Source organism: Protopterus annectens, chromosome 5.part0 (assembly GCF_019279795.1).
Source record: "Protopterus annectens isolate FY-2018-M chromosome 5.part0, PAN1.0, whole genome shotgun sequence".
Classification (NCBI taxonomy): domain Eukaryota; kingdom Metazoa; phylum Chordata; order Ceratodontiformes; family Protopteridae; genus Protopterus; species Protopterus annectens.
Window position 1 is genome coordinate 1,670,409,829 of NC_056735.1, and position 11,021 is coordinate 1,670,420,849.

The following is an 11,021-nucleotide window of genomic DNA, read 5'->3' on the forward strand; positions in this document are numbered from 1 at the left end:
TGGCCTCGACAACACTGGTACCCACTACTGAGGAGCTTAGTACGAGAACCTCCATGGCCTCTGCCTTTGATCCCGCACCTTTTGTCACAAGAGGACAGTCACTTCCTCAATGTCAAGATTCAGTCTCTACATCTAACAGCCTGGCATATTCTGTTTTAGACTCTGGAGGGTCTCAGCTTCCACAACAAGTTTTGAATGTTATTTTGGAGGCCAGGAGGCCTAGTACCAGGAAAGTTTACGCTGATAAATGGAGGAGATTTTTTAATTGGAGCAAAGCAAAGGACTTTGATGTCTCCAAACCTGATTTAAGTGTTGCTCTTCAATATCTTACTGAGTTATTGGACAAGGGTTTGTCTTTCTCCTCAATAAAGGTCCATGCTGCAGCCATTTCTGCTCACTATGATTGTGATCCTCCTTTATTCTCTCATCCTTGGTTTAAGCAATTTCTTAGAGGGGCAAAGAATATAAGACCCCCATGTAGAGCTCCTACTCCTGCTTGGGATCTCAATTTTGTGTTGGAAAAACTCACTCTACAACCTTTTGAGCCTGCAGCTACTGCCGAGTTAAAGTATTTGTCATGGAAAACTGCTTTTTGTTGGCCATTACCTCTGCAAGAAGGGTTTCTGAATTACAGGCCCTCATGGCAGTGGAGCCTTTCCTGATTTTTCATAAGGATAGGGTATCTTTACGTACTAATCCTTCCTTTATGCCTAAGGTGGTTTCTAGTGTGGCCTTAAATCAAACTATTCATTTGCCTACTTTTTATGCAAACCCCCAAAATAAAGGGGAGAAAATTTTGCATACTTTGGATATTCACAGGCAGTTGCGTTATTACTTGAGCAGAACCAAGGAGTTCAGACAGTCTCAGCAATTGTTTGTTTCTTTTGCTTTGGGTTCACAGGGTAAACCTGTTTCACAACAAACTATTTCTAAATGGATTGGGTTTTGTATTTCTTTCTGTTATTCCCATCATGGTAAGGAGATTCCTGCTGGAATCAGGCCTCATTCCACTAGGACTACTGCTACTTCTACGGCCTTTCTAAGGGGGGTAGCTACAAAAGACATTTTGGAGGCAGCTACTTGGAGTTCAGTGCATACCTTTTCTAAACATTACCACCTTCCTCTTTATTCTAAGTCTAGGGCTGGATTTGCCACTGCAATTTTACAGGGCATTTTAGCGCCCCTAATGCTTTCTGATTTTACCATCCTCCCTTTCCCGTTGCTTTGGGATTCTACCCATAAGTAAGGACTGCAGCAATGTGAGATGAAGAACATAGTACAGTTTTGTACCTACCATAAATGTAGATGTTCGAAGATCCACATTGCTGCAGTCCAATTTACCCTCCCTCCTTCCCCTCTGTAGTTAGACTTGGTGCTATGCTTTAGGTGATGGTTGTTGTTGGGCATGTTTTTGGGAGGTCTTCTGTTTTTGGCTGTGGCCTTTCTGGTTTGGCCTTCTGACATCTGGGGCAAGAAAAGACTGAGGATATGACGTCGGTCATGCGCCTTTATACCCTGACGCTCTGATGTCAGATCTAGGCGCCCATGACCGACGTCAGCCTAATACTTTGGTATTCGGGCCGACCGAGGACAGCGGACTACCCCATAAGTAAGGACTGCAGCAATGTGGATCTTCGAACATCTACATTTATGGTAGGTACAAAACTGTACTTTTCGTGATTTTGGGTTTTCGACTTTATGATTCTGAAATACTGAAATTCGGTATTTCAGTATTTCGAAATTATAAAGTGAACCTATGTATATATATATATATATATATATATATATATATATATATATATATATATATATATATATATATATATATATATACATATATATATATACATACATATACACACACACACACACACACGTACATACATACATACAGGTTTAACTTCATAATGTCGACGTTCACAATGGCGAACATGCACATACCGCAGAAAATTCAGAAAGCCGACAAAACCTCAAAAGTCGACATTTCCGACCGCACCGCACAGTACAGTTGTGTACACTTACCATAAATGTAGATGTTTGAGTGTCTTCACTGTTATCTTTCTAAAGATTTGGAATCCTTCTCAGTGGGAATGGGGTTTTTGGCAGAAGCGGCCTTAACTCCCTTAGGACCCTGAGAAATGGTTTCAGGGTCAGCAGTAGGGTTCTTGCATAAAAACTGGTGGGAGTCAGGAACCCTGTAAAATCTGTCAGGCTTAACAGGAGCTGGAGGAAAATAGTCAAGGGTTAAGTTAGCCTCCGAAAAAGTCATGACTGCAACAGTGAAACACGATGAACATCTACAAGCAAGTGCTAACATGGGTCAAAAAGGAGGCAAGATTTTGCAGTTTGAATATCGGCATTCACGGTTTTGTTAAGGCGCAGTTCGGAGTTGGCGGAAGTGGGTTCCCCCTTTGTGGCCATTGACATTATGGAGGTAAACCTATATATAACTGTTTAAAAACTTTGCATTTGATCTACATAAAATAATATTATTATTAATTTCTTAGGATTTCAATGTTTAAGATGTTAAATATATTAACTTTCTATGTAAAATTCCTCAATGATTTTATTTAACATGTTAAAAATGATAACATTAATTATATTTATATATTAAATAAACTGTTAAACATTTACATATTAAAATGTTAAACTTATTAAATTTGTATGTAAAATTACTAATTAAAAATTTAAGTAGTAAAATGCTTTTTTAATTTAATTGGGGCCAAACTGTCTGATAAATATTCTCAAAGACAATAAATGTGAATTTTAATATGAAAGTGTATCCAATTGCACTGGGGTCAAACTGTCCTGATTCCACAAGTTCACGGCTTGCTAAAAGTCAGAGACAACCTGTGTCTCAAAGTCATGATGACCCTATTTTTTCACCATAATCTGCACATTATACAGACCCCTTTCCAAAGATTCCAAAGCACTTCAATAAAATTCTGTGTTAGTGAGAAAGCAGAATTAGTTTATATTTAACACAGATCCACAACACAGGTACAATGATGCTTCAACTTTGTTTGATCCGCTAGAGTAATAATCACTACAGACAATAGCTGTACACAGGGCTGGCTTCATCAATCAGCAAAAATCACACAAATAAATCAGTACTAAAGCAGTGCAGTTCATTATGAAATACACATATATAAATTTAATTATCTGATATATATTTTAATAATAAAAAAACGTGAATTATAAATTTGTAAACAAATCAAGAAGCTTGCATTTATGAAGTGTAAATATTAAAGTCAGATACTGCGTTTCATGTGTACAAGTTACTCTGGACTTCACTGCGGTTCACAAACTTCTTCAAGATCTTCTCTGCTTCTGAAGTATCCTACAGAATAAACAACAAAATATTTTTAAGTAAAATGATGTAGTACTTTCCAATGACATGGGAGAACAAGTTTCAAAGATGCAAAGTCAAGGACCTGCCTGACGCACAGCTGTGAGTTAGTCAAAGAATTCAATAAATGAATCTAAAGAGAGTGAGTAAAAATTAGTTATGTACTCATCGTAACTATGCATCTGTTTTCCATTTGAATTTCTTCCGCAACTGATGGGTCTCGGATCCAACCTTAGATCCGGCTCGGCTGCATTTATTAGACGCTCAGACTCTCAGATCCAACTCTTGAGCTCCTCCCTTTACCCATAATGCCCTTGTTACCTTACAATACATCAGATTGCGTTTGCTGCCCAATAAGCAATATAAAGAACTAACATCAAGCTAAGGCAAAAGGAAGGCTAGTAGAAAAAGTCTGGGGCTCAAACCTGGAACAGAGGTTCCACAACCACCATAAAGCCACTCCAAGAGTTAAGGGAAAGGGTAAGGAGATTGGGAATTTGAGAAAGAATGAAAATGGACAACACAGATGCATAGCTACAGTGAATTCATAACTGTAACATAACATAATATCTGGTGTCCTTTTCATTCTTCCTCAACTGATGGGACAGAGTCCCCAGCTACGTGAACCTTGGGTGTCCCTCATGGAAAGATATTCCAGAGTACTGCAAAACCAAAAAAAGCCCTGCTTCTGGAATTCAAACTGAATTTGTAATGAGCAATAACAGTACGAACATTAGACCAAGCAGCTGAGGCAGAAATGTCAACAGAAGTTCTGGAACAGAATGCTGATAATGTAGCCATGGCTCTGGTGGTGTGTGCTTTAGGGGATCTTGACAAGGACAGACCTTGTTGACTGTAATTAAAGGATATGCAGTGTGTAATCCATCTGGCTAAGGTAAATTTAGAAACTGTTTTGCCCAATTTATTGGGGGAGAATGAGACAAACAATTGATATGAGTTTCTGAAATATTTTGTTCTGTGTAGATAAAAATGAGCTGCTTATGTACATCCATGAGATGAAGCATGTATCCACCATTATTAGCAAAGTTGGGAAAGGAAACAAGCAAATTAATGGCTTGGTTAAGAGTCACTTCTGAGGCAACTTTAGGCATGAAGGATAAATTGGTTCATAAGGTAACTATCTTTGTGGAAGATCAAAAACAGAGATTTGGAAGAGAGTGCCTGGAGCTAGGACACTTGTCTAGCAGATGTAATAGCCACAAGAAAAGCAGTTTTCCAGGATAAAAAAAATTAAGTCAGACATAGCCTTTGGTTCAAAAGGATTCTGAGTTAAAACTTGCAGAGTGGTGTAGGATCCTTCAGTGGCGGTCTAAGCAAAAAGTACCTTTTAGGAAGGCCTTGCACTATTTTGATGAAGCTGAAGAGGAAGGATTTTCCCTTGAATGAAAATTGGATATCCCTGTCAATTGCACTATGATAGTAGAGAAACTAGCCCCTTCCTGAAAAACAGATTTTAAAAACTCCAGAACAGTGGAAATGGGGGCAGTGAAGGGATCTATTTCCCTCTGTAGAGCCCAAACAGAGAATTTCTACCATTTACGTTTGTAGATCTTCCTGGTAGAAGCCTTCTAAGATGATGGTAATATTTGTTGGACCAGAAGCAAAGCCTGAGCTGCCTAACCATCAATGGAATTGCAGAACATGTGATCAACTTCAGGCCTGTAATGTTCCAGTGATCAATACCTATGGGATGAGAGATAAGGTCTGGAATGAGTTTCAGTTTCCAGGGTGGACAGTGAAGGTGAAACCAAAGGAAAGGAAACCACACTTGACAAGGCCGAAATGAGGCAATGAGGATAGCCGTGTCTTCAACTGAGGTGCTTTCTGTAAAAATCTGGGAAGTATTGGTATCGGGGGATAAGCATAAAGGAGACTGGAGGGCCAAATGTGGACTACAGTATCTCTCAGTGACCACCCCAGAGGGGGGATCATGGCAAAGAACCTGCTGCACTTCTTGTTCTGGTGAGAGAGAAACAGACTGCAGCAATGTTGACCCTATCGACAAAAATCCTCTCTGTCACTAACTGAATGAGACACCACTCATGAGGCATCAGAATGGACCTGCTGAGTTTGTCTCCTGGCATGCTGGCTTTCCCCAGTATGTAATAAGTAAGTGGTAGGAGGAGACTGCCCACTGTCACACTCTCACTGCCTCTCGACAAAGGGGATAAAACTGGGTTCCTCCCTGTTTGCTGACGTACCCAACCACAGACATGCTGTCTTTTTGAATAACAACTGTCCTGAAAGGGTGTCCTGGAAGGCCTGCAATGCTAGGAGGATTGCTCTTATCTCTAGGGCACTGATGTGTGAATTGGTTTCTTCTGAGGAGCATACGCCTTGGAATGCCCTTCTCAAGAAATGCCCCCCACTCCCACCCCAGTTGAAAGGTGTCTGCAGTAACCATGGCTACTGGGGGTGGAAGAACAAAAGGACAACCTTGGGAAACTTTGTCCAACTGAATCCACTAATACAGGTAGTCTTTGCATACTTAGGTAAGCTTGACTGTTGAAGACAAAAGTCAAAAAAATTGACCACTGAGCAGCTAGAGTTCACTGCAGAATTCACATATAAAAAAGGGACAAGAAACCAAGGTTTTTAGCTGTTGCCATCAACCTTAAGGTCTGAAGAATCAGTCTGGCTGGGGGAGAAGGGTGTGAGATAACTTGTTCCACTTGACTCCTGATGGTCAGCACTCTGTTTGGTGGGAGGGAGGCCATTTGACCGATTGTGTCCAAATGAGCACCTCTGAACCCCATGTTCTGAAGAGGTTGAAAATGAGACTTGCAGATGATGACTGGGACTGACATAACTGGAGCAGGTCATCCCAAGGTTTCTCTAGAAGATGCTTGGTTGGGGCAGTGAGGAGCCTGTCATCGAGGTATGGAAACACTCTGAATCCCACCAGTCTCAAGTGAGCTGCTACCACTGCCATACATATGGTAAACACCCTTGGGGAGGCTATGGTAAGAGCAAACTCTGAAATGATAGTGATTGTCACCCGGCCAAAAGAACAGAAATCTTTCGGACTGTCAGCTCATTTTGATGTGACAAGTAAATGCCCTGAAGATCGATAGAGCATAGCCAATCATCCTTGCACAGAAACAGCAGAATGGACTGCACCATAACCATTCCACACTGACTTCATTACAAATTAATTCAGAGTGCTGAGGTCTAGAACTGGTCACAGGTCCCCCATTTTCCTTAGCAATAAAAAGAATTTTGAGGAGGTTCCAAATCCTCTCTGGTCTGTTGGGACCTCCTGGATGACTTTTTAGTCTAGCAGCTTTTGAACTTCTAGAACTGCTGCCACCTTCTGAATGGGTGGAAAACAAGAGAGTCTTTTCCTTTTCTTCGGGGGAAGTTTGTAAAAATGGTATGAGGTAACCTCTAGATATGATTTTCCTCACCAAAGTACATTTTGTGATTAATGCACAGGCATCTGGGTGCAGAAACAAGAGCTCCTCAACTGCCTGAAAAGATGAGCAGCCTGGCAACCTTTCAGGAATACAGAAAGGGTTTATCTGAAGAGGCTCGGAAATCCTGACTTAGTGGGCCTCCTCTGCCTCAAGGATGGTGTATTCCATTAGAGCTCACACCTCTGCCCCTGGGGGAGATGTACACTCCTGAGTCTTAGAAAGGCCCCTCGACTTATCAAACCACATTTTCCTACCTCCCCACTGACTCCTGGAAAAGGATCTCTGAGGGCTAGAGAAACGGTTCCCTATGGCAGACAAGGTATTTCTATCCTGTTCACTTCAGCAAAGCATTTCCTTGACAGTGGGGCCAAACAAGGATGATCCGCAAAATGGAGCACTGATGAAAGAAGACATGAAGGGCTCTGCAAAGTTGCTCAAGAGCATCCAAGCATGTCTTCTAATGGCTATCCCTGAACCCATCAGCTGAGAGGTACCCTCAGCTGTGTGAGAAATTAACCCCATGGAAGCATTAGAGACAGATAGAAGAGCAGCCCACTGGGAAGAAAGCATCTTCTGATCCTCTGCAGATATGGTGAGCTCTTTGCTCAAATCCCTTTGCAGCCTAGTGAAATGTGCAATGTAATTCAGTGACCATAAGGCAAAGGTTTCTGAGACATAAATGCACTTTCTGACCTAGACTCTCTGTTACAGGGATAGACAGAGGAGGTCTGCTCAGCTAGCTCTTTCTACATGGCTACCACTACAACCATGGCATCAACGAGGACCCTTTTGCTCCAGTAGGGCCTATCCTTAGGAGGGGCAAGAAACTTGTCAGGATGGCAGGGAATGGGTTCTACAATATCCGATTCTTTCCATGCCCAGCAAGAGACTTTATCTATAAGCTCATCAGCCAGGAGAGTCACCCAAGAAGTACATGGGCTGGACTCAAAAGTTTCCAGAAATACTGACTCCTTCTAGGAGGGGTATCTAAGGAACATCCACCTTTCTGCGTGAGAATTTCTAAGATGTCTCCAAAGGAGACTTCATCTGGTGGAGACCTTGGGGACCCATCTCCTTCACTGAAGTCAGTTTCTTCTGTGATAGACTCCAGGGGATGTCTATGTGCCTACTCTTGCATATTCTCTTATGGAGCACCTCCTCAGTGGGATGGTCTGGGGAGGTAACCGAAAGGAGCGGAAAGTTTTCGAAGGGGACTGCCTGTCCCTGAGTGATAGGTCTGTGAGGATCAGAGTGCAGACCTAATAGTAGCAGGGCTGTAGGAAGAGTAACCGTGTCTGTCTGATGACAGAAAACCCTCTCCACCACCTCAAAGGTAGAAAAACCAGAAGATGCCATACCAGAGCCGAAGTTACAGATGCTACCATGCCCTGACCCTGGACTTTTACTGCTGCATGCCCTAACCCTGCCCAGATCCCTGCTTCAAAGGGGGGAGTCCGACCACAGCTGTCCACTGCCAAAGCCACAAAAGGTCAGAGATGGTTCCGACAATGTCAGAGTCAAACCAAGCCCTCCAGACCTGCTGCCAATACTATAGCTCCTGGACTCATCCTGGTCCAAGGGAATTGGCACCGGACAAGTCAGGGATGCAGACAGAGTGGAAGACCTAGCCATCTTCGGAGCCAACACTGACACTCTCGGGGTTCTCAGATGTGAAGGCTCCAAAACTGCCAAATGGATTTGAGAAAGAGAAATCACAGTGCGGGACACAGAAGGGAGGACTCATGGATCCGTTGGGAGACAGAGCTGGGATAACTCCACCTGAATCTGAGCTCTGAGGAAGTTCCCCATCATCCAATCAACTTTGGCTTCAGAAAGGCTCCTGGTGGACCTGATGGAGGAAGTAGTGGACTGGGGGCAGAGACTCTCTCTTTGGGGTCACTTGTAGGAAGGCAGAGTGGAGCTGAGGAGAGAGAGGCTCCAGTTAGAACCCTGAGATTGCAAATGTTGGATACAACAGTTTCCACTCTGGATCCGAATGTGTGAAATCCGACTTCTGAAGTTTAACAGGAGGTTCCAAAGTAGAAGCTGACTTAGAAGAGTGGGTTGGAGACCACTTCCTACATTCTCTTGCATCTGAAGAGGCCTTAGGCGTTTTTGCAGGAGTTTGAGCCCCTGATAAAGAAAAAGAGGAAGAGGAATAAGAGGGAGGTAACAAACCCATAAGGACCAGTTTGCTGCGTCAGTCATTAAGGGCCTTAGAATTAAACCCAGAGCATATGAAGCAGTTGGTATTTAAATGGGCAGCACCCAGACAATTAACACACTCCCTGTGGGCATCAGAATTAGGAATCTTGTGCCACAGGAGTGGATTCCTTAATCCTAAAAAGATTGTCAACCATAATCACAGCAAACAGAAAAGGACAATAGTAGGTAGTTTTTCCACAAAAGGGTAGGGAAAAGAAAAAGAGATGTATCAACAATGGCACAGACTGTCAAAGGTAGAAGAGAAGGAAATAAAATAAAGCCTAATGTGTCAGAAATTCCAAAAAGAAAGTAAGGTAAGGGAAGAAGAGGTAATTAAAACAGAAAAAGCTATAACATTTTTTTTTTAAGAAACTTATACTTACTGTAAGTGATTTTATGTGTGTGTGTGTGTGTGTGTGTGTGTGTGTGTGTGTGTGTGTGTGTGTATATATATATATATATATATATATATATATATATATTGGGTCTATATTAGATGAACGAACTCTTAAAATGTAAAGTACGACATGCTCGACAGCTTTTATGAGAACATTCATCTACGCGAAAACCCAGAACATAGAAACGAGTTTCGAAAAGTTATAGTTGGCCAGCTCTCAGGAAGCCAACAGCTGATGGCTACAATTCGCTGTACAATATTGCAACCCCTCCCTAAAAAATAAAGTGGAGGGCTGTGCCCCCCCTACACACCCCTACTTAAATATACCAACTCCGAGATCGCACCACAGTGGAGGACTGTCATAACATTACACAGGGTGAATGTCGAGACCACACCACAGTGGAGGAGTGTAAGAAGGGAGAGACAGGGTGAACGTTCTGACATCAGCTGTTGGCTTCCTCACAGTGGGCCAACTGTAACTTTTCGAAACTCCTTTTTTCAACATTCTCAGGTTTCCCTTAGATGAACGTTCGCTTAAAAGCTGTCGAGCATGTTGTACATATATATATATATATATATATATATATATATATGTGTGTGTGTGTGTGTGTGTGTGTGTGTGTGTGTGTGTGTATGTATGTATATATATATATATATATATATATATATATATATATATATATATATATATAAAATACATTTTGTCTGCAAGAAAGATCCACGTCTGTTGTGATAAGGCGACAAATGAGATCTGAGGTACTGCAAGAAAACCAGGGCATTATGGGTAAAAGGAGGAGCTCGGGAGTCGGATCAGAGAATCTAGTAAACGCGGCTGGGTCAAATTTGAGACCCATCAGTTGAGGAAGAATGAAAACGACAACATCAGACCATGCACTCTGTTGGAAAAAGGCAGTGTCAGTCTACTGTTCTTCCTACCTAGCTTGGGTAAGGCCAGTGTTTTTCATTTTTCTGGGGACAATAACAGTAAAAATTCTGGAATTTTGGCTACCACAGTCATGGGACATTTGGTTTTTAAGATCAGATCATTTGCTCAACATAAAACATCTTTTGTACCCAAGCTACCTGTCAATATTCTTTACTGATGTGCTCTGGGGCCAGGAACTGCTTTTATTCAATCTACTTATAAAAGCACTGTGAGAAATTACAATAAGTTTACTTTGCCCGAATATATGACTTAAGAAATCATGAGGTTTCATTCCTAAAATGCCAGCTCATCAAAATGGAATAGCACTACTTTAGCAAATGTAAAACTGTGGGTTGGTGTGTTGCCAGACACTTAGTATAGTTTAGCAACTCATGGTCTGCACAAGAACCTTTAAGCAAATAATGCAGACAAAAATAAATTATAATCTTATTTGCAGACAAAAATAAATTAAAATCTAAAGCACTTAATGAAATGGCTACTTCATCCCCTTACTTAATACAACTTGCTCCTAAGCTGAATAACCTTGTGGTAGATTACCAAGTTTCACTAAACTGGTCTTCCATGCAACTGAGGCCTACCAAATAACCTGTTGCTGGCAGTCTGCTGGAATATACTACACCTAATAAATACAAGGAAACTTTTACTTAAAAACAGTGGGGTCCATCCTTAGGCATTTTAAATATTTTG

General features: G+C 41.7%; 1 protein-coding gene across 1 annotated transcript in view; it reads right to left on the reverse strand.

Annotated features, from left to right (window-relative positions):
* Positions 1-3,149: 3,149 nt before the first annotated feature.
* PSMG1 (proteasome assembly chaperone 1) overlaps positions 3,150-11,021 on the reverse strand; it is a 551,386-nt gene continuing 543,514 nt past the window's right edge. The window contains exon 7 of the mRNA XM_044071460.1: positions 3,150-3,340. Coding sequence (XP_043927395.1) covers positions 3,266-3,340 — 75 coding nt within the window. The 3' untranslated portion in view covers positions 3,150-3,265. The remainder of the gene's footprint in view (positions 3,341-11,021) is intronic.